At 55.7% G+C, this 23192-nt stretch overlaps 1 protein-coding gene across 2 annotated transcripts; it reads left to right on the forward strand.

Annotated features, from left to right (window-relative positions):
- The first annotated feature begins 7982 nt into the window (after positions 1-7982).
- TFAP2C (transcription factor AP-2 gamma) lies at positions 7983-21852 on the forward strand. 2 transcript variants are annotated; one of them, XM_054698405.1, is made up of 7 exons: positions 7983-8068; positions 13790-14275; positions 14388-14439; positions 15613-15829; positions 16387-16505; positions 18969-19113; positions 20345-21852. In XM_054698405.1, exons 1-7 carry the CDS (start codon positions 8048-8050, stop codon positions 20628-20630), a joined length of 1326 nt encoding a protein of 441 aa, XP_054554380.1. In that variant the 5' UTR covers positions 7983-8047; the 3' UTR covers positions 20631-21852. The 2 variants fall into 2 exon arrangements, with proteins under 2 accessions (XP_054554380.1, XP_037356645.1); XM_037500748.2 differs by lacking the exon at positions 7983-8068 and adding an exon at positions 11966-12249.
- The last annotated feature ends 1340 nt before the right edge of the window (positions 21853-23192 follow it).

The following is a 23192-nucleotide window of genomic DNA, read 5'->3' on the forward strand; positions in this document are numbered from 1 at the left end:
CTGGTGCTGCAGTGGCTGGTGATAAGCTTGATAGCGCTGTCTTTTACCCCTGTGCCACCAGGGAGGCCCCAGAACTTCTACATCTTAAAAATAAGACACAAGACCCAGCAGCCTCGTCCCAAAACTACTGTCTTTTTTCTTTTTCCTTTTCCTAAAAACCTGTCCTTTAAAATGTAAAAGGAAAAATACAAAAGACCCAACTAAAAAATAGGCAAATATTTGAATAGATACCTCATCAAAGAAGACAGAAGCACATTAATAAAATGCTGGCTCTCTTTTATCATCGGAGAACACAAATAAAAATCATATCGCGTGCCACCATCCACACTCTAGGATGGCTAAGAGTAATAGACTTTATATCAAGTGTCGCACAGAGAAACTCTCATTCACTGCTGGTGAAAGAACCACTTTGGAAAACTGGCAGTTTTGTTTTATTTTGTGTATGAAAATGTATGCCCACACAAAGACTTGTACGTATATACAATATATAAAGCAATTTTATTTGTAATAGCCTATAGTGGACAGTGGTGGTCCACTGCCCCCTCCAAATTCATACACTGAAACCTAATCCTCAATGTATTTGGAGGAGATGAGAACTTGAGGGTGTGCCCACATGAATGGCATCAGTGCCCAGGGACTCCCTCACCCCTTCTGCCATGTAAGGACACAGTGTGAAGTAGACCATCTGTGAACTAGGCAGCAGACCTGCACAGGCACTGAGCTTAGACTTCCCAGTCAAGCCAGCTCTTGATTGTGGACTTTCCAGTCTCCAGAACTGTGAGAAATAAATGTTAGATATTTATAAACCACCCAAGACATAGTACTTTGTGGTAGCACCCTGAGCTGACTAAAACAAGCCCCAAGCTGGAAATAATCTAAATGTCAGTCAACAAATAGGTGACTGGATTAAAAAATTGTGGTATATCCATACAATGGAATATTACTAAGCCATACAAAGTATACAATGTGTGGTACATTGGTAATACACAATATAACTTCCAAAAACATCATGCTGGGCCTCCCTAGTGGTGCAAGGGGTTAAGATGCTACCTATGAAGCTGTCCACAACCACTGCAGCATGAGTTTGATCCCTGGCCAGGGAGCAACCCACATGGTGCAGCAGACCTCTCCTGACTCGCTTGCTGCTCCCCTCAGCAGTGTACTTTGGTCAATCTGCCTGTTCTGCTCCCCACTCTGTCCCTGGAGAATCCACTCACCCTCTGCACACCTGGCCTGTACCCCACCTCTTGAATACATAAATAAAAATAAATCTTTAAAAAAAAATCATGCTAAGCAAAAGAAGTCAGACAAAAATGTACATACTTATGTGCATTTTATCTCTAACACATTCTAGAACAATTTATAATAATCTATCATGATGGCAGTGATTGATGGCTGCTGGGACTGAAGGTGGTATGGTGGGGATTGACTAAAGGGATGGGGGGACTATTTGGGGTGATGGAAATTGTCTATATCTTGATTGTGGTGTGGTTACACAGGCATACACATTTGTCCAACTCCTAAAATTTTCTATTCAATCAGTGTACTTTTTGGTATGCAAGCTGCACTTGGGTCAAGTTGATTTAAAACGCTATGAAAAAGGAGAACAGTATGTGGTAAGAGCTCAGTTTACAGAAGCCATGGTTTTTCCCACCTTTGGGAGGGTAGCTCAGGAGAGGGAGATTGCACCTGACCTACCTCAGGGCTGGGGGCTGAGCGCTGCCCCACCCACCCGAGCTGCCCCTGCAGCAGGGAAGACGCCCTGGGCCAGAGCTGCAGGTGAGTCACTCAGGGCTCTCTGCCCTTGTGGTCATCCTCTGGGTCACCCAAGTCAAAATAAAGCAGGATTCCTCCACCTCAGGCTGTTGACATTTGGACCAGATAACTCTGTCCTGGGGGGTGTTCCGGTGGTGGGATATTCAGCAGCATCACTGGTCTCTCTCTACCCAGGAACATCCTCCCCCAAGCTGCGAGAACCAAAAATATCTCCAAACATTGCAGACGTCCCCCAGGGGACAAAATCGCCCCTTTGAGAGCCGCTATGTAGCAGAGAACTCTGCCTCAGGCCTGGCCTTTTACTGTCAGATACCTGATTGTACCCTTATATAAAGATACCAGATCTTTACATCTCTGCTTTCTGAGTAGTTCACTCAAAACTGAAGCAAGATTGTGTGTGTGTCAGGATGGGGAAGAATGTGACATGCTGATGCTAAGACTTTTCTGGAAGACTTCCTCTGAGAGATGAGGCAGGTGTCAGAAGAGCAGTGAAACCACAGTGATCAAAACACTCTGGCATTGGCTTAGGAACATTGAAGAAAACAAGTAAAAGTGCAGAAACACAAACGTGGACAGAGGTCAAGTTCTCAGATTAAAAGTGGCCTTTTGGGGCCTCCCTGGTGGCGCAGGGGTTAAGTCTCAGTGCTATCAATCTATTGCCTGCCACTGTGGCATTAGTTCAATTCCCGGCCAGGGAGTGACCCACATGGCATGGCAGACCTCTCCTGTCTCCCCGCTGCTCCCCTCAGCAGTGGATTTCAGTGGATCCGCCTGTTCTGCTCCCACTTTGTCTCTGGTGAATCCTCTCACCCCGCCCCCCCACCTCTGGCCTACACCCCAGTTCTTGTATACATAAATAAATGAAATGAATCTTTTTTTCAAGTGGCCTTTTGCTCCCCCTTTCACCCCAGGAAGGGAACTATTATCAGTCCTTTTGGGGGGAATAAAACTGAGGCTGCCCACCTCGGCCCACCAGCCTGATCTGCTCCACTTGCCCCAGCCCACACCAGACGCATTAAGGACTAAACAGCAACAAACATTTACGAAAGTTCTTGGGAAAAGAACACAGAAAAGGTAACTTGAGAGAAAATCGGTCGGGCAAGAGGCACAAACGATTTGCAGAAAAAAGAGCACAAATGACTAACAAATGTTTGGAAAGATGCAAATTAAATGGACCTTTTTCTTTTGAGCCAGTCTGATGGGCAAACCCCAAGGCTTGTCAAAACAGCCTCTGCTCACGCTGGTGGGGAGCTCGTCTGTCCACTGGGACAGGAGGGCGAAGGACACCTGTGTGCCCGGGTCCCACCGGAGAGGTACATCTGAGGCTCCAGAGAGTCTCCCCTGGACCCCCACGGCCTGCTTTGTTAAGCCCACGGGCAATTATAAAAGACAACCTGCTGGCATGCGTGGTTCGCACCCAGAGGCCTGGTTGCCGTTTCTGCTGCCTGTCTGGCCTGCAGGCTCCGCGTCTTCCTGGGTCCCCACCATTGCATTTCTGCCCTCTGCGTGGGTGTCCGAGGAGGGTGGCATGGACAGTGCCTGCCAGGAGGTTGGATGGGGAGGGCAGCGTGGTCAGCGGCGTGTGAGCTAATGTGCCCAGGCCTCCCTCCCTGCCTCTCCCCGCTCCTCCTGTGGGTTTTCTCACAGAAGCTTTGGTCAATGCCCTGCACCCCAGGCACCCCCAGCACCTCCTGGCATGCGTTGGGTGGGCCCTCATGGCTCGTGGGCGGGGGGAGTGAGAGCATCCCCTGGAGACGAGAGGCTCCCAGCGGGCAGGTTCCCTACCTGTTGCCAGCCTGGTCCTCAGGGAAGAGTGACGTAGCGGAAATGTGCCTTTGGGCCTCTCATCTGCTGATTATCCAGGAGACTGAACCCAGGCCGGGGAGGGGCGCAGGAGGTGTTTGGGCACAGGGGTGGAGGACACCTACCCTGGGTTTGGGGGTGCTTGGCCCCTTCCTGAGGAGCAGGAAGCAGCTGTGTCCGAGGGAGCTACCTATGCTGAGGATAGAAACTCAGGGGTGCTATTTGGCCAGACGCGGCGTGACACTCACGTCTCCTGGGCGTTGCTTAAACACCCCAACCACCACGTGGTTTCATCCTCAGCCCCAAGAACGGGCACTGTCCCATTCTTGTGCAACTCCACTGTGCAACTCGGGCGCTGGGAGGCCAAGTACTTGGCTTACGTGACGCAGTCAGGAGAGCCCAGGCTCCCACCCTCCCGTCTAGCCCACGAGAGACGGGTGAGAGCGTGCTCGTTCTGGAGAGGCGCACCTCACCCGCCTGCCAGCTCCTTGGACACAGGATCCCATTCGCTGTGATGGGTAGTCAAGCCATCTAGTCGTTTGCTCGGGTTCAGCTGTGTGTGGCGCAGGACTCCCCCAGTGCCCAGTGGAAGTGAAGGAAAGAGCCCCCTGCATATGCTCATAAACCAGCCTCCCAGGAAGGAAAAGTTAATAAAGCTCCACAATAAAAAGGCCTGTTGGCTTGTCAGTGCTCATCCCTCCCTGGAGGGCACCGGTGCCGCCAGAGCTTGGCTTCTGTTACTCACAGTGCGCGGCCAGAAAGCAAACTCTGAACCGCCATAGCCTGTCACCAAGGGCCTTGCCTTGCATTCGTTTCCATTTGGAAAAAAATCTTGTGTTCAAATAGTGTCCTGACTGCCGAGTGTTTTGGTGCTTTCTCGACTTTTACTCCCTCACCCAGATTCCAGTCCAGGTAGTTTCCTCCCATTACTGACCTTGCAAGTGACTGGCTTGGCCTGTGCTTTGGGGTCATGGCTGCTGTCAGCGCGGCCAGGTGGCTCCTGGTGAGGGGAACCTGTGGGTCTGACTTGTCTTAGGGATGGGGATCCAGAAGGAATGGGTGACGTGCGTTTGCGTGGTGATCACCTCTGTTGGGGTCTCAGCATTTTCCTGGATATAAATGAAAATTGGGTTTATAACCTAATCCCTGGGGTGGGGGAGGGGACATAGCCAGGAAGGAGCCATCTAATTCTAATTTTTTTTAAAGATCTATTTTATTTATTTATGCATGCAAGAGATGGGGTGCAGGCCAGAGGTGCGGGGTTTGAGAGGATCCACCAGAGACAGAGTGGGGCGCAGAACAGGCAGACTGACTGAAATACACTGCTGAGGGGAGCAGCGGGCGAGATAGGAGAGGTCTGCTGCGCCCTGTGGGTAGCTCCCTGGATGTTTGGGGATCGAACTCACGCTGCAGAGGCTGCGGATTGCTTCATAGTGCAGTGCTTAACCCCTTGCATCACCAGGGAGGCCCCCCATCTAATTATTTTAAAAAACAATCATGTTTGACTTCAGATTTACTTCCCTGCTTCCTCTCCATCTTCTCCCCAATCCATAGGATTTGCAGGATTTTTATAGCCTACTGTAAACATGAATGAAAAAATGGTTTCTTTGAAACAAAATGAAAATCAAAGTCAAAATGAGTGGTTTGAGTAGAGTAAGCTGGTTGTTTAAAAGACTCATTTGTGATAAGATGAAAGAACATCCTTTCAATATAAAAATGGTTTAGGAGACATCGACCACAGAGAGATGGCGCAATCCCTTCATTTACACAATTAGGTTCGGTTTTTGCAACATACAAAGTTGATTCACTCTACACTGCGTCTCACATTTGAATGAGGAAGAAAGAATTTCCCACTTGTTTTACAGAAATCCTTGCTACCGGAGGGGAGGGTCTCAAACTTCTGCCTGCCCCAGACTCACCTAGAAGGCTCTGCCCCCAGGTCTGGGGTGCGGGGGGGGCAGGTGGTGGTGGTGAGGGGGTGAGGGGTGGGCCTGGGTGGCTCCTGCACATCTGACTCATCCCCAGGAGATGCTCTGTGCTTGGATTTCACGTTGAGAACCACTCCTTCACCCTCTGTCTGAGATTCTAGGGGATAACAGCTCTCAACTGCAAACAAATGCAATTGAACTTGGTTGTAACAGGTCTACGTATGCAGCAAGAAGGCATCTTTCAACAAAAGCAAAGCTCATTATTGCCTAATAGGATAAATTAGGGCAGGGTGGTGTTCTGGATCTCCTGTGAGCATATGTAGGCTTTCATGAACAGGAAATGTTGCTACAAGACGTTTCCAGTTCTTGCTTTGGGAGGCTAAAGATTTTGTTCAGGTGTGAACAAAATACATAGGTCTTTAAAGTTTTTCGCCTGGTGTGCCTGGTCGGAAAGCGGGTTTGGCAGCAGATATTTGTTTTAGATTGTGGGTGGGTGTACACACTAATATGTTTTCTTTCTTTTAGGTTCTGGTTTTAATTTGGGTTGATTTTTGCTGGCAAGGGTTTCCCTCTGGGTCCCTGGGTTGCCATGGCACCATTTTGGCTTTTTCAATGTTGTTGTTTTTGGGCTGACAGCCCCGCTGAAATGAGTTCTTACATGCAGAACTCCGGAGCTTGGCACCGGGGCCAGGGAAGCCAACGTTTGTGTGCCACGTGAGGAAGGTGCCGGGGGTGAGCAAAGAACTGCAACCTGGCTTGGAGGACTTAAAATAGTGGGCTAAGCAGAAAGGACGCCTGTGCTGCCTGCTGGGGAGCTGAGAGCTCTCTGGACCCACTTTGCTCCCGCATCCCTGCAGACCCCGCTAGTGGAAGTGGTCTAGAGAGAGGAAAGGGACACCCCCGGCGGTCGCCTGCCATGTTTCATCATTATGTCTGGTGACGATATAAGGCTGAAGGCAGGAGATACATCTGGGCATTAACAGTGGTTCTTGCATTAAAAAGCATTGTACCAGATCCAACCAGGGCAGAAACAACCAAGACCAGAAAGGTGGAACCGCAACGCAGTCTTCTTTCTGCATTACAGTTTGAAATATAATCAGCGTGTTATCATTTTAAACAATAAATAAAACAAGATACTTTAACAGCACCCCCCCCCCCATGAAGATACCCCTGACCGTAAAGAAGTGATCTGTCAGCTCTCCACCCTGTCTCCCCAGCCCACACGCTTGCTTGGGTCTGTCTACCCCAAATGTGACCTGCAGCTAATCCTATAGCAGAATCAAGCGCCTAGTGTATGTGTGTAGGTCTTAGACTAGAAGGATATTAAGGATCAAAATACTCGTTAGAGCTTCATCTCAGACTAACTCTCTGTAGTTTTGTATCCTGCTAATTTTGCCTGAAGAGCTGGCTAAGAATGACAGTTTAAATCCCTTACACTGAATTGTGGCTGTGCTAAAATCACCTTGTTTTGAGAAGGATAATAATGTGCATTTCTCTGCCTGGATCCTTTTATCATAAAAGCCCCTTGGAGCATTTTAAAAACTGCCTTTGAAGACCCGTGGGGAACAGGGAAGCCCCAGGAGAGGGTACCAGTAGGTGGGGGCCAAGCCTGGCCACCTCTAGTCTTGCTTCTGAGGCTTATGCAGAGGAATCTTGGAGACTTTCAACACAGCAGCTCCCTGGGAGAGCAGGCTTGGGTTCCCCAGCCGGTTTTGGGTGAAAACCTCCAGGCCGCATAGTGAGGAACTGCTGCTTTCAAACCGGGTTTTGCCTCCTTGGGGCCTGCCTGATGGCCCTGGGGGCCCTGATGCCCAAGCCAGTGGCACAGTCAGCAAATGGCATTTATTTCTGAGTTTATAACCTTCCTTAAAAAAGACCGTAGTCTACTGGGCTTTCCGATTTTTTTTTTTTTTTTTTAAAAACTCAGGTACTTTGTTTCCTTAGGGCAAATAGCAAGGGATAACCAGGGCTCCCACAGATGTCTCAGGCAGGTCGGGAGGACCCCGCAACCCCAACCCCACCCCTTCTCTACCAGGGAGCGCTCTGGCCCGGGGTCAGTTTCAGCTGGACTTGGAAACCTTTGCGGTGCCTGAGTCAGATCAAAGCTAGACATGACGGCTGAGAATTCACGGAAATGTTCATTCTGAGCAAAGATCTGGCTTTGGAGAATAAATAAAAATGCCCTTTGCCGGCAACACAGACTACATTGGGAAAAAAACCCACAAAACACAACACAACACCAGGCCATGGAGGGGCCCTGTGCCTTGCACAGGCTGCAGATCCCCCGCACCGAGACCCTTTCCCAGCAGCTTCCAGCTCGCGAGGGGCGGCGGCAGGGGAGGAGTAACGCGGAGTTCAGGTGTGTCTTCCAATCGCGATAGGCGGTTTTGGCTGTGAATTGCCATCCCCTTCCCCCTCCGGGAAATTAAATAAACGCTCCGAGCACTTTACAGCACGCGGCCCGGCCCTTGGGGAGCGCTTTCCTGCGCCGCTCCGCTTCTCAATATCCGCAGCCCGCAGATGGTGGCCGCGCCGGCAACATGAATTTCCAGTTCCTAAGGGTGAGAAGACGCTGCCGGGCGGAGGCCGGGCGGCCCCGGGGACCCGCAGGGAGCAGAGGCGCGCGGCGGGGCGGGCTGCCCAGGGCGCGGCTGCCCGCCGGGCGGGTTGGGCGCCGGGGGGTGCCCCGCCGGGCCCTGCGCGCAGCCCGGCTCTGGCGCGGGACGCGCGGTCGGCGACGCCGGGTGCCTGGCCACAGCGGACCTCCTCGCCCGGCGCCCCCAGACGGACACCTTAGGGCGCAGGGCTCGGCTGCCTGGAGAGAGGCGTCGTAGGGCGCCCGGCCGAGGCCCGGGACGCAGGGCGCGCGCCTCAGTCCTGCCGCCCGCGCTCTGGGCGCACAGGCCGCGCACGGGCGGCCCCGGGGTGGCCGTGGAGAGGTGACAGGCACCCCAGCCACGAGTCGGGCTGTGTCCAACAGGCCCCGCGTGCCGCCGGGGTGGGGGTGGCACTGCGTGGAAGCTACAGCGGTGTTTTGAGGTCATTTGAGGACAACCAAAAATTCACCTTGGCCTGCTGAGAAGTGGGGAGATGGTGGTCAAGCTAGAGGCTGTGCCCACCACGTCTGCGCTCGGGAGCGCTGGGCGACAAGCGCAGGGCCGAGACCCAGGCCCAGGAGGAAGCCCGCGCTCCCCGAAGCTGGAGCCCGGCGGGTCCCCAGCGGCGCGCCTCACTTCGCCCACTCGTAAAATGGTTGGAGGGGAAGAGCGGCCGGCTGCGGAGCCCCTTCAAGCACTGGGCCCGTGCGGAGCCCCGAAAAGGGGGCGTCGTGGGTTGGCTCCCCCGCCGAGTCCAGAGGCGTCCGTGAGGGGCGCCTGGGCTTTGCGGGCCATTTAAACAATCTGCTTTTTAAAAACACCGGATTCTGGAGTGGCTGTGAATGGCTGCTGTGGCGCCGGGGCCCAGCACCGTCGTGGACTTCAGACGGCGCGGTGGCCTCGCGCGCTCTTGCCTGTCCCGGCCAGTGCCGAGAGGGGAGCGGGCGGCGCTGGCCCGCGGCGGGCCCAGGTCCTCCGCCCGCGCCGCCAGGCCCGCGGCTCGCGAGGTCCCCGCCCGAGGTCCCCGCCGGGCGCCCGCTCTCCCGAGGGCGGGACCGACACCTTGCGCGCGCGCGCCGCGGCCGCCAGGGCTCTCGGGGGCCTCCACCTGCCGCTCGGGCGCCCCCTCCCTGGGGCGGGAGAGCAGGGCGGGCCAGCCCCGGTCTAGCCCTACCCGCCCGGCCGCTTTCCTGGGCCCGCGGTGGGGGTGGGGGCGGCGGAGCTCGCCGGGGCCCGGAGCCGTGTTTCCAGAGGCCCCCGCCCGCCCTGGCCTGGACGGGGCGCGCGGCCGGGCGTGGCTGTCCCGGCAGACGCCTCGCGCCTCGGGTCCCTGGTGTCTGGGGCTGTCGGAGAGGCCGGGGTCCTGCGTCCTGGGCTTCAAGTTGGAGAGTGCGGGCTCCCTAGGGGGCGACAGAGGGGAGCCCCGGACGAGCCTGCGTGCCCAAGTCCCTGGTTACGCGACGCCTGGGAGGAGGCCGTCCCCCGCGAACCCCACGTTCTGTTAGGTGGCCGCGAGGCCTCCGGGCCCCCCAGGGGCTCCCTTCCCGGTTGGCGGCCACGCGGCCTCCGCCCCGCGCGCGGGAGGGGCGCGGGCTTCCGAGGGAGCCGGTCCCGAGGCTGCGCGGGGTGGGGGCGCGGAGCTCGAGGAGCCCTGAGCTGCCCGCCCCTGCGCGGATCCCCAGCGGCCCCGGGTTCGGTGCCTGGAGCCGAGGCTGTGCGTGTTCGGACAGGGTCTCCCGGCCCGGAGGCGCCGGCGTGTTGGAACCGCCTTCCCCATCGCGGGCGCTGGCTCCCCGGGAGAGGGGCTGCGGCGGGGCCCGGGGCCGCCTGGGAACGAAAGGCCCTCGCCCGGCGCGAGGACTCCCGGGGCCCAGCAGCTCCCCTGGACTCCCCCGTGGGCGCCCCCGGCGGAGCAGGCTCCTTCCCTCCGGGGGCGTCGGCGAGCGCTGCTGCGGGTGGGGTGCGGTGGGGGACCCCCTTCTGCCGCGTGCTGGCTGCAGCCTGCCCGGGGGCGGGGGAGGGTGGTCAGCACCGCCGAGACCACTTGTTCAAGAGGCGCCCCAGACCGAGTCTGGCAACCAGACGCGGCCCTAGAAGGCCCAGCGCGCAGGAGAGCCCCGCGGCACCCACCTGGGAGTCTGGGCGCCCGGAGGAGGCGCCACCGCGTCTCTCCGGGGGACCCCAACCTTGCCCGCCCTGGGTGCACACGTGCCTGCCCGCCCGGTCGGCCTCGGGCCTTGCGCAGGTGCCCCCACCCCCAACCTGGCGCGCAGCTTCTCCTTTTTTTTCTTTCGCCCCCAGGCCCCGGTGTTTTGGAAGCCAGGTGTCTGGGGTCGCGGGCGCACCACCCTTTGTATTCGGTGTGAAGCCCCGCATACAGATCTGAAAAGCCCCCGAGGTTTCACTTCCAGGTTTTTATCTCACATTTAGTGGGAATGTCGCCCCTGAGCTCGTCTCTCCGAGGCGAGGCAGGACGCTTCTCTAGGGAACGCTTTTTAATTTATTTTATTTTAGGCCCATCTGGTTTTAAAGAAATGTTGAGCCCAAACAAAGCCGCAGGAGGCCTAGGAAGGGGTGGCTGCTGTCATTATGTGCGCGGAATAAGGTCCACTCCAGGCCCGGGACACCAGGGGTAGGTATTGATTATTGCAAAATCGGGTTGGAATAAAATAGAGAGCGTCCCCGTATCCGATCCCCCCAGGATGTTTAAAATTCACCTTGGGGAGCCAGCTGGGGCATCCCAGCAAAATTCGCCCTGGAGAGCTAGCGGCCTTCCCCCTGCAGTGAAAAAAGTCAGTTGCAATAACTGGGCCGCTGGATTTCGTTTCTTTGAAAAATTTTTAACGTTGCACGTCGGTGTCACGTTTGAGTGGCAAGTGCCGAGCGCGGGGAGCGGCCACCTTTACGCGGAAGGAAGTTTCGTTTTCTGCCTCCAACTTCGGGACGGCGCTGCTCCCCTCTCCAGGGTGGCCCCTCTACCGTCTCCCCCTGCCCCCACGCCCCAGTGTCCGCGGGGGCGCTGGGGTCGCCCTGAGCCCCGCACCTCTTGCCCCGAGGGAGCTGAGGCTCCGAGTGCCAGGCCCTCCGGCGTCAGCGGCCGAGCGGGCGCGGGGCAGGGCTGGGCAGGGCTGGGCAGGGCAGGGCTGGGCGAGCGCGCGCGGTGCCCCTGGCCGCAGCCAGCGGCCGACTTGCCGCTTCGGGCTAAGGCGGTGAGACGCCGTCGCCCCAAACTTCCGAGCCCGCAGAGCTGCCCGCCGGGCCCCTGGCGCTTAGGGGCGCCCCCCGCAGAAGGCCTCTCCTCCGCGCCTCCCCTCGGAGGGACGCGATGGCGCCGAGCCTCCGGGGGCCGAGGGGGGTTAGGGACGAGTCGGCGGGATTGGGGCTCGATCCCAGCCTGAAACTGAGGTCTCGGTGGAGTGATGGGGCGCGAGGCTGTATTGGGAGATAAGGAAACCCCGGCCGCTAGCTGCGACGACCCCGAATACGGAGACCCTCGCTCCAAGTGACCCTGTCTTTGGGGGCCGAAGGGAAGAAGCTGGAGGCGAAATGAGGGGGGCTCTCCCGGCCCCCCGCTCTGCGCGCCTCGGCTGTGCTTACGGTGGGAGCGACCGTCGGAGGCGACGAGGGACCCCTGGCCCGGCAGGTCACCCTGTGCCAGCGAGGAGCCGCCCACTCCAGTCTTCCTCGGGCCCCCCAAGCCTGGGTCTCGGCGCGGCGCCTGGCAGGGGTGCGGGGCGGAGCTAGGCTGGGACTGGCTGGGGGCCGCCCCGCCCGGCGCCGGGGCCTTCGCGCCGGCCCCCGGGGAGGAGTTATGATAATTTCCTTCTCATTAAGGCGCCCGGGTCCCCCGGCTATCGCCGGGACACACAGTGCGGGCGCGGCTCCCCGGTCCACCGCAGAGGCCTCTCCACCCGCGGCCGCGGCAGCCACGCGCGCGGAACCGCCGATGCGCGCCCAGTGACCCGGACAGCGAGGCCCGCGCGCGCCGGGGCGGCGGCAGACGCCTGGCCACCGTGACCCCAATTTTGGATTTACCGCTCGGGGGGTGGGGGGAGCCTGGATTTAACTGGCGGCTGTTTTGGGGGACGCCGGACGCCATGTTGTGGAAAATAACCGATAATGTCAAGTATGAAGAGGACTGCGAGGTGAGCTGGGCAGTGGGGCGCAGCCCGGCCCCGCCCGAGGCCAGCCTGGGAGACCGGGGCCGCTGGACCAAGATGGGGGCGAGGGCGCAGCGGCGGCGAGAAGGCGCCCGCCGCGGGCCCTCGATGGGACGGGGCCGCGCTCTCGGGCGCCCCCCGATCCGCTTTCCCGCCCCCCACCCCCCTTAGTCGGGCCTTTTTCTCGGTACCCGGCCCTGGGGAGCAGGGCTTGGCAAGAGAATGGCAGACCCGCTCACAAAGCTTACCGGTCGGGTTCTCGCGAAGCAAAACAGCCGGTTTTCTCGGAAGAGCGCGCCGTCCACCACCCCTAGACGCGGTTTTGCGCACGAAACCTCCTCCAAGGGTCAAACGGGCCTTGCCAGCGACACCTTTACGGAGTGTCCTCCGAGGCGAGTTTGTCACCTGCCCCGCTACCTCTTCGGGGGAAACAAAACAACCGAAGTTTGGCTTTCAAGAGAAGTGGGGGCTGGGGAGGGGGGGTGCTGGGGCCAGATGGGGCCGTAAGCGCTCGCGAGTGCTCCAGCCTGTCCGACAGGTTGAGCTAGAGTTTCGGAGAGTGGGAGGGAGGGAGGCGGCGAGCGGGAAGAGGAAGAAGCAGGCGGCGCGCGGCGTGCGCCAGGGCGCCGGGCGAGCCGCCGGGCTGGAGAGACGCGGGAGCTCCCCGCACCCCCCGCGCCTCGAGGGGCTACCCCGTTTGCACGCCCGGACACTTCCGCCAGGGGGCGACCGTGCCATGCATCTGGTCCCCGCTCCCCCTGTGACCTTGGGGACACTCGGACGCCCCTTTTACGCACGGAGTCGGACAGCCGCGGGGCGGGGGGCGTGCTCAGGCAAGGGCGCCCGATGTTGGGGGTCCTTCGTGTCCCCTTTTGTCCCGACTCGTGGGGAGACTGGCCGTGCCCCGGCGGAACGGCCCGGGCCCCGGGCCCCGTGCCCTCGGGTGGGGATCCAGCCCGCGGGGAGGGCAGCCGGGCGGGCGCGTTCCCTCCCCGTGCTCGGGCGGCGCCGGGCGCCGGCCGCGAGGGAGTGTCCGAGGCCGGAGGTCTTCTGTCCCGAGGGCGTGGAAGGGAGGGTCCCCCGGGCGGGGGCGAGGCGCTTCCCCAGCTGCGCGCATCCTCCGCGCGCGCCGCTTCCTTCCTCCAGCCCGAGCCGACATGTGCGGGCTGGCGAGCGACCGCGCGCGCCTCGCGCCGACGTCCTCCCGGGGCCCCGGCTTCTGCTACTCCTGGCTCCACGCTTGGGGTTCCGACCTGGAGCCTCAGAGCGCCTCGGGCGTCGGAGCGCCCAGATCTTCGCCGCCGGGCTTGGAGGAAGCCTTCCCCCAGGTCTCACCACCGGCCTCCGCGCGCTCGCGCTTGGCGACGCGCCCCTCGGGGCACAGCGCCCCCGGGGGCCCTCCGGCCACCCTCGCGGGGCGGCTCTGGGTGGTGCTGGGGGGCCCCCGCGAGCGCCGCGGCTGGGGCGCCGGCGGCCGCTTCGCTGGAGCGGGGTTTCGTACTAACGGGGTCTCTGCTCTGCCCAGGATCGCCACGACGCGAGCAGCAATGGCAACCCGCGCCTCCCGCACCTCTCCTCGGCCGGGCAGCACCTCTACAGCCCCGCGCCGCCGCTCTCGCACACCGGAGTCGCCGAATACCAGCCGCCCCCCTACTTCCCGCCCCCCTACCAGCAGCTGGCGTACTCGCAGTCGGCCGACCCCTACTCGCACCTGGGGGAAGCCTACGCCGCGGCCATCAACCCCCTGCACCAGCCGGCGCCCACCGGCAGCCAGCAGCAGGCCTGGCCCGGCCGCCAGAGCCAGGAGGGGGCCGGCCTGCCCTCGCACCACGGGCGCCCCGCCGGCCTGATCCCGCACCTCTCGGGCCTGGAGGGGGGCGCCATGAGCGCCCGCAGGGACGCCTACCGCCGCTCGGACTTGCTGCTGCCGCACGCGCACGCCCTGGACGCCGCGGGCCTGGCCGAGAACCTGGGCCTCCACGACATGGCGCACCAGATGGAGGAGGTGCAGGTGAGCGGCGCCCGGCTCGCGCCCCTCCCGCGCGCCCCGCGGGCCTCGGCCTCTCCCGCCCCTGCTCTGCGCGCCCCCGAACTAAAGGCAACTTTGTCCGTTTCTTCCCCAGAATGTGGAGGATCAGCATCTGCTTCTGCACGACCAGACTGTTATCCGCAAAGGTAGGTGGAGAGCGGGAGCTTTGCCCTTCCCGCCCGCAGCCGGCCCGGGTTCCTGCGGGAGGTGAAGGTCTTACCTCCTTGGCCAGAGGAGGAGGCGCTTGGTGGCCGCCCCGGGCGTGGGTGGAGGGGACTGGAAGGTGGGCTCTAGGTCGCATTTCTTTCCCACCCAAAGGGAAGGGATGCGGGTGCAGCTTCTGGACTGTGCGTTCCGGGCCTGTTTTGCAGTTTCCCTGGGGATTGCTAGGCCTTGCGCCCCAGGGCGTTGCTGCTCAGCCTGTCGGCCTTCCCCAGAGAGCTCCCCACGGAGATTTCATTGGGGAGAAAACCCACAATCTTAGTTGAGTAGTTGGCTCAGGCACCATTGAGTAAGTTGTAAATTGATGGGATTTCTGATTTCAAACACACCTATGATAAGAAGACTTCAATCCGGATGCCCAAGAAAAAAAAGTCTTGGAACAATGTGGCCTAGCAAACATGTGTACAACCTTCTCAGAACCAGGCTGGGGTGAGCTGTCAGGGGTTTTTGCAGGAACTGAGGAAGGGGAGTTTGGGAAATTGGATTAGGTGGTGCGTGAATGGCTTATGAAATTAAGTTACACACTGACCGGATTCCGAGGCTGGCTGTTTTGGGAAGCCGAGCAGACGGCAATTAAAGGGGTAGTCATGTTCTGTTACTTCAGAGTTAAACTGTTTAAAATCAACTGGGGGAAAATAGGTTTTGAGGAAAAACTCAGGAAATAAGCTGAATTTTCTAGCAATGCCTACAGAACAGGTGTGTGTTTGTATTTTACACTCCGCTGTGCTGTCAGCGGCACTGAAAGATTTTGGCAAAGGATCTGAGTGTGTCTTAGGACTTTGGTTGTTCGTTGAGTGAGGAAAAAAAATCAGGTATTTGGTATGGAAGCAGTCTTTGGAAAACAAATGTTCTAATTAAATAGATTTTAACAGTGGCTGGAAAATGAAAACCCTCAGTGCTTAGGATCTGGACTAATTAACTTTCCAAGGTGTTAACTTGTGAATCTCAGATTGGATTATCTTTGAGGAAATATGGCTTAAAGAAAATCTACTCAGAATTTCTAGCCTGAGCTCTTTGCACCTTGGGGGGGATGGTTGGAAAAGGTCTCCGTGGCTGGGATGTGGCTGCTTACCGCCCCCTCTGGTCTTCCTTCCCAGGTCCCATTTCAATGACCAAGAACCCCTTGAGTCTCCCTTGTCAGAAGGAGCTGGTGGGGGCCGTGATGAACCCCAGCGAGGTCTTCTGCTCCGTCCCAGGAAGACTGTCCCTCCTCAGCTCCACATCTAAATATAAAGTGACAGTCGCTGAAGTCCAGCGGAGACTGTCCCCGCCCGAGTGCTTAAATGCTTCCCTGCTGGGAGGTGTTCTCAGAAGGTACGTGGGTGGCACCCGTGGCTGGGTGGGTGAAGGGGGGGTGAATAAAAGGACCCGGAGGTATTTTTAACATTTATGTAACTTTTAAACCTAACACTGAATTCTAATTGGCTCAAAGAGTTTTTGTACATTTCTTCTCTCAGAAAAAAAGTGCCAAATGCAGAAGGAAGTGCTAAAACAGTGATAACAAATTATCATTTGGTTGGAATTGGCTTCCATGTATGACGTGGTGGCATCTGTATTAGGGAAGGGCAGCTCCAGGGGTGTTATCCCCCCGGAGTGTTTTCATTTTGGGGGGCAGGGTGCTGTTGCCATTTTAACAAGCAAAATTTGTATCTGCTCCAGTGTATCTTGCAGCATTCTGTGATTTTGAAAAATAAGTTGGCGCGGCTGAATTTTACGGGGATTAGTCAGAGGAGGCTCCCTCTGTCCCGGGGTTACGATCCGTATAGCGTGTTAATGGGCTTTCGGGGATTTCAGCTTTGACCGAGCACTTTGGGAATTTAGAATCTGGAAGTATGGTTTACTGAACAGCCACCGTCCACTTTTTTACACAGAGCCAAATCAAAAAACGGAGGCCGGTCTTTGCGGGAGAAATTGGACAAGATTGGGTTGAATCTTCCAGCTGGGAGACGGAAAGCCGCACATGTCACCCTCCTGACGTCCCTGGTAGAAGGTCAGTGGCGTTTGGCGGTGTTGTTAGCTTGTGCTGTGGTGTTTGCTGTGCTTCTCTAGAGAAAAGATGAAGAAAACTCTTAGCTGAGTCCTAAGTCAAGATGAAAAGGATTGGAGCGCCACAAATTTACAATGAAGCACAGTAGTTTTAGCAAATAAGCTCAGCATTTATGTAGCTGGTTTAAGTGTTCTGAATTCCCCAGAAAATCATTGCTAAGAAGAAATTGGGATTTCCTAACCTAAGAACTCACTCAAGGGTGTCAGCAGTTCCTGTTGCACAAACTGATTTTTGAAAGATGCAATTAATCACTTGGTGTACCTTTAAAACTGAGCTGGCAAGAGGTCCCTTGGGTGGCAAGGAGTAGAACTGAACTTTTCTTGGTGAACTTAAAGGAGTACAGGCAGATGCTGGTTTATCATGGCGCATATCTGAAACTTATATAAAGTGCAGGGTTACCTCGTTAAAAAAAAAAAAGGCTATTTATTTGGTGGGCCTTAGAAATCCTGATTCTGGGGACATTTTTGTGACTGAAATGTTGGGATTGTGGCCAATGCAGAAGAGAAAAGCCCTTGTCTTCGATGATTCACCAATGCTTTGTTCCCTTCCACCCAAAAAAGAAGTCCAGGGTCCAAGGAGGTGCCCCTTCCCCCACCCAAGGTCCTTGTGGTGACATTGCTGGAGCTGGGATGGGCTTACCCCCTGGAAAGCAGCCTAGAAGTCAAGCCTTTAAAGGGGGCGAGGGAAAGTGAAGTAATATTTTTAAAAATAAAACAAACACAGGAAAATGGAGTCGAGCACTGAGCTGTCCCCTGAAGCCTCCAGCACCCTGGAGCATGGGGCTAGGGGCCAGGGAGCTGTGGACTCCAGGCAGCCGGGCCATCATTTGAGCTGCTCCAGGGGCTCCGCTGCCTGGCTGGCTGGAAGGAGGCTTGGCAGAGAGAGCTCTTCTCTACCTTTGTACGGGTCACCTCGGAGGTCAGGGTGAAGAGAAAGGAGCTGCCTTTTGGGGGCCGGCTGTCCTTTCATGGAGAAGGGTGGGTTCCAAGCACGTGGCCTGTAAATGTGGCGGGCTAGGTTTTCCAAGTCGCCAGCCAGCAGGCAGGGCTGCGCTTGAATAAGAAAATGTGGGCCAGAACAATGGCTCTGAGACTTACTGAGTCCTGAGAGGCAAGTGGAGAGAGGTCAGGGTGTACACTATTGGGGGTTTTGGACAGCATTGCTGCCTTGCACCCTGGACCCCAGAAAGGGCACCTCTGGGGGAGGTGCTGTCACTGGCTCCTCCCTCTGTGCCCCAGTAACTTGGACAAAGGAGTGGTCCAAGTGGGTAGTTGGGGCTTCTTTTTTTTTTAAATACTTTTTTTTAAAGATTTATTTATTTATTTATACAAGCACTGGGTATAGTCAGAAGCGCAGGAGGGTGAGAGAATTCACCAGAGCCAGAGCAGGATACAGAACAGGCAGACCGACGAAATACACTGCTGAGGGGAGCAGTGGGCGGCAAGAGAGGTCTGTCACACCGTGTGGGACCCTCGCCCAGTGGCTGGGGATCGAACTGGCGCTGCAGAGCCTGCGGGCAGCTTTGCAAAGCAGCGCTCAACCGCTGCACCACCAGGGGAGGCCCTGTTGGGGCTTCTTAATATTTCTAATAGGAAGCAGTTCTGCCTGACTGAAATAAACATTCTGGAGACTTGACCTCTCCATCCTGGCCTCTTCTAACTTAAAAAAGAAAGTTCCAGGGCCTCCCCGGTGGCGCAGCGGTTGAGCGCTGGGTTGCAAAGCTGCCGGCGACCTCTGCGGCGCCGGTTCGATCCCCGGCTGCTCCCCGGCCACTGGAGGAGGGTCCCACATGGCGCGCAGACCTCTCCTGCCGCCCGCTGCTCCCCTCAGCAGTGTACTTTGGTCCTTCTGCCTGCTCTGCTCCCCGCTCTGGCTCTGGTGAATTCTCTCACCCTCCCGCGCTTCTGACTGTACCCAGTGCATGTATAAACAAAACGAACGAACAAACAAATAAATAAATAAAAAAAAAATGCCTCTATAAAAAAAAAAAAAAAAATTTAAAAAAGAAAGTTCCATGCCAAGGGCTTAGTCCCATAGAGAGAGACTTGATCAGTTTGCTTCTGTCAAACTGTGGATTTCCCCGCTTCTCCACACTTGATGCTATGTTGCTCATAAGAGAAAAGCAGGTGGAGTCATAGAGGCTCTGCTGAGGTTGGGCCAGGGCACTGCTTAGCATTGTTCTAGTACTGTGGAAAAGTTGGGGATCTTCCTCTCCCCCCCCCCCCATATATAATCTTACCCTCTATCCCTGTTGGAGAGTGCGGCTGTCAGGCTGAATTATTTCCCCTGCATGTGGCTTCAGTTTAGGGTACAAAGCGCCTGAGAGTGCTGGGAGATTGGGGGGACTCGAGGCCGGGTCCCCAGAGCCGCCGTCCTAAAGTCTGTTGCCATGACTGGTGTTTCTAGGTGAGGCTGTTCATCTGGCTCGGGACTTTGCCTATGTCTGCGAAGCAGAATTCCCTAGTAAACCAGTGGCAGAATATTTAACCAGACCCCACCTCGGAGGTCGGAATGAGATGGCGACTCGGAAGAACATGCTGCTGGCTGCACAGTAAGTGTCCGGTCTTGAATGTGATGAGTTGGTGCTGACCCTGGGGTGGCGCGTGCGTGTGCCTGAGCACACTCCCCGTGCTCAAGAAAGAAATGGTCATTAAATCAATTGGGGTCTCAAGCCCAAGAGTGGTCAGGAGGCTGCTTTTAACACAGCCCGAAGAAGTGACCTTGTTGGTACAGTTTAGGAGAGTGGAGTGAGGGACGCCTTGCCCCGTGGCCAGTGCTGCTCGCTGGTCTAAACTCAGATGGGTCAGCCTTTCGTGACTCTTTGCAGAGCTGACCAGAATGTGTGGACAGACCTTTTTTTGATCATATCCAATAAAAATGGGGTGCCTGTACGTCCCGATCACATTTTGTTGTTTAAATGCAACGTTCTGGGTTGGATTTGTAGGGAACCTGTTAAATTAAATGTCTCTAGAAGTACTTAATGTTGCTGTGGGGTTTCTCATAGAAACCAACAGTAAATTGATTTTTTAAATGCTGGGAAATGGAGCAGCACTCGTCTGCCCACCTGTGACTATGCAGGTGCCTCTTTTCGCCAGCTCTCTCCTCTGCAGGGCAGCAGCTTTCTGGCTGCCCGTGACCTGTACCTGCCAGGACTTCTCTTTACTGACCTCCCTCAGCGGAGACAGCTCTCCTCCAGGCCGCCGGCCTGCGACCATGCAGGCCTCTCTCAGCAAACCTGTCCCTTTTGGAGCAGCTCTTCTTTTCCTACCCGCTTGTGTCTATACAAGTGTCTTTAACTGTTTATCCCTTCCCTAATAAGCCTGCCCTTTAAATATAAAAAAAAATAAATAAAATGCCGGGAAATGAAGTGAAGTCAGGAACTGGGCAAATAGGAGCATCAGGAACCAGCCATGTCGGGATCAGGGAACGTGTGACTGTTCTGTTCCAGCAGACTTGGTTATGTTGACACCAACCTGCCCTGGGGATAGGGCCACCCCTTAGCCTCCTGGGCTGGTCCTGACCCCACTTGTACTGGTCCTGGTGACCTTGGCCAGGTGACTGGGACTAATCTTTCCTATTTGCAGGGAGGATGATGAAAAAAATAATGCTGGGGCCGAGCACTTAATAGATGCTCGGTGCAGCCACTGGCGGGTTAGTATTGGTTTCAAGTCAAATTCTAATGGCTGCTGGGCTGTCGGCCCCGGGGGTGCCTTGTCCGGAGCTCTTTGTCCATCCCCGTCTGGAGCCTGCTGTAGCTCACAGGTGTGTGACTCTCTCCACAGACAAGTGTGCAAGGAATTCACGGACCTTCTCAATCAAGACCGAACACCCAACGGGAACAACAGACCCACACCAGTCTTGGAGTCCAACATCCAGAACTGCTTGTCTCATTTCAGCCTCATCACCCACGGGTTCGGCAGCCAGGCCATCTGTGCCGCCGTGTCTGCCGTGCAGAACTACATCAAAGAGGCCCTGATAGTCATAGACAAATCCTACATGAACCCTGGCGACCAGAGTCCTGCGGATTCTAGCAAAACCCTGGAGAAAATGGAGAAGCACAGGAAATGAAACAGGGGCCCACCAGGACCGAAGCGTCTGGAAGGAAAAGGGCCAGGAAACTCATTCCCCACCGAAACAGACTGGGGACCCCCTGGCCGGGGGTGAACAGAGCTTCTCCCCGGCCTTCCCGTTCGGCCGCCTCTGCTGACCTTGTTCTCCACCGCATTTCTGGACGGCTTTTCGGAAGGTGACAAGCGCTGGTTCTTTACTCACTAAGCTTTGATTTCATTGTTCGGAACCCACTCCTCCTCCTCTCTGAAGTGGTGCTACAAGTTTTAGAACTTTTTAAATAAATCCCCCGGGCTCACAACAAAAACCTACATGTAGCTGTTGAAAATGTTGAAAGAGATTCAGATCAACCTTTTTTTATTCAGTGTTAAGGTAATGGCTGGCTTCCGTGTCCACTAAATATTTATCTTCAAGAAAGTATTTATCTAGCTTCTTCAGATACCAGATGCTACATTCAGCAGGAGACAGATTCTACCTGCCGAGCAACTAGTTCCTAGGTGGTATTTGACACACTTTGCACCCCTGGTTCCAAGGGGATCTTTCAAAACTTGTAAAAAAAAAAAAAAAAAAGAAAAAAAAGCCTGCTGAATTTTTTTTTTTTAAATATTTTGAAAGTTAACTCTTAAAATGGGAGAATCTTTGAAGGGACATGTTCCTTTAAGGTACTGAAGCTTTATTTGCATATTTATTTCACATCTTGGTGTTTTGAGTAAACTTGAAAGGGCAGGCATGAAGCTTTTTTTTTTTTTTTCTTTTTTTTGGGGGGGCTGCCTGTCATCCCCAAGACCCGGAGAAGGCTCTGGATTTTGCCAAGCAGTGTGTTGGGTGTACAGATTTTATTTATGCATAATTTAATGGGGTCTGTAAATACGGGTGCACTTCTTACGACTTTTTGAGAAACGGGATTCGATTTTAATATTAGCTTTTAAAGGTGATGGGCTAGTCTGAAACACCTCCCGAGGTTTTATTCCTATGGACACAGGGTAGTAAGAATGTGGAGGGTCCTGGGCTCTGTTATGGACGGTGGAGATTTCTATTTAATGGCTGTTCACAAAGCAGTGACTTTGGCTCATGCCTGCAGGAAGGGGCCCTGAGGTGAGTGTGTGCTATAGCGTGTGTGGGTGAATCGAGGTCTGGAATTGAGCTACATGCCTGTAAACCTCCCCGAAATAACTGGTGTGTATATGATACCTGTATAATAAAAAGTATTCTCGATAGAAGCCGTGACAGTCTGGTTACAACTTGATTTTTTTTTTTACCTCTAAGGTAAGGGCAGTAGTGGCACAGCTAATTCACAGTTTGCATGCAGCTTCGTGACTTGTCCTTTGCCAACGGAAACTGGAAGTTTCATTTTCTCTCCCTTATGAGCCTGCTCAGCTGCCCCGGGGCTGAAGCACTCAGGCTGCCGACTGTGGGAGTCGTTCTTTCCACCACAGGGTGTGGGGAAATGTGCAGGGGGCTGGTGACTGACAATGTCTTTTGCGTGAGGCTACTTGGTTGAGAAACACTGGACTCTGGTCAAGTTGCACCTCAAACTTTTGCGAACAGACATGCATTGATGGTCGGCGATCCTCGTAGCTAGCTTTCTTACCACCCGGTGTTGAGGCAAATGATGCCAGGGAAGGAGGTGGAGGCTTTGTTTTCAGTTCACTGAAGTTCTCCATGTTTGGAGACAAGAGAATACACAGACCCTTCCAGGAAGGCTCATAGTTTTGTCCACTTGGGAAATCAGAGGTGGTGGCTGGGCTCCGCTGGGAGCAGATGGGCCAGAGAGGGCTTGCGTCCTCGCAGGGTGTCCTCAGGGGTCTTGGAGGCACACGGCTGGTACTTGGTTGCACGTTGAAGTGACCTGGCAGATCCTCCAGGAAGTGATATGTTTATAGTTTGGCATGAGTGGCTGGGCTTCAAAGGGAAGTGAGAGCAAAAGGATTTTCCACATTGGATCAAGTCATTGCTTCAACTCCAGTCTCATAATCCCTAATTCATAACTCTCCCAAATGCTCAGCAATTCCTGACTTAATGTTGGCATTGGATGTTATTAAGTAATTTAAACTCTGCCAACCTAATACTTTGCTCTTGGCAGCTTGTCCTTGGCCACTGAACGTTCCCATTAAGTTGGATTTATCTGGTTGATATGTCAAGATCACAATTGCTTTGCTTTAGAGCCGCAAAGAAAAGAGGTCTTACGTTGGCAGTTATTTCTCAATCAAGACACAAGACGTTGGGTGTTAAAAGGAAGTTATGGGGGGTTAGGGCCAAAGGGAAAAGGGGCCATTTTCTTATCAGCGACTTGCTTTTGGACAAGAGTCTGGCTTTTAGGAGCTGTGCCGAATTGCAGTGCAGACAATCTTCTGGAAGGGCCCCAACGTCAACCTTGGAGGAGTGAGTCATGAGCTCGCCTGTTGCCTGGCCCTGTTCTCGGTTTTCCTGTCTCCCTGATCCCACTGGACATCCAGGGGATGGCCACGGGGCTCCCTGGGTCCAGGGCGCAATTACGGGGTTTGCTTCAACACCTGAACTGATGCCATGAAAAGCAGCTAGGTCCCTCAAGAGGTCCCCACT

This window comes from Talpa occidentalis, unplaced genomic scaffold (genome assembly GCF_014898055.3).
Source record: "Talpa occidentalis isolate TD23 unplaced genomic scaffold, MPIMG_talOcc4v2.1 talOcc4.10, whole genome shotgun sequence".
In the NCBI taxonomy this organism is placed as follows: Eukaryota; Metazoa; Chordata; class Mammalia; order Eulipotyphla; family Talpidae; genus Talpa; species Talpa occidentalis.

Excerpts from the sequence above, each read along its gene's own strand:
- TFAP2C (XM_037500748.2), top strand. The coding sequence starts at position 12,202 with ATGTTGTGGAAAATAACCGATAATGTCAAGTATGAAGAGGACTGCGAG. Across the intron at positions 14,440-15,612 it reads CCAGACTGTTATCCGCAAAG|GTCCCATTTCAATGACCAAG; the intron begins GTAGGTGGAGAG and ends CTTCCTTCCCAG. Across the intron at positions 19,114-20,344 it reads AACATGCTGCTGGCTGCACA|ACAAGTGTGCAAGGAATTCA; the intron begins GTAAGTGTCCGG and ends CTCTCTCCACAG.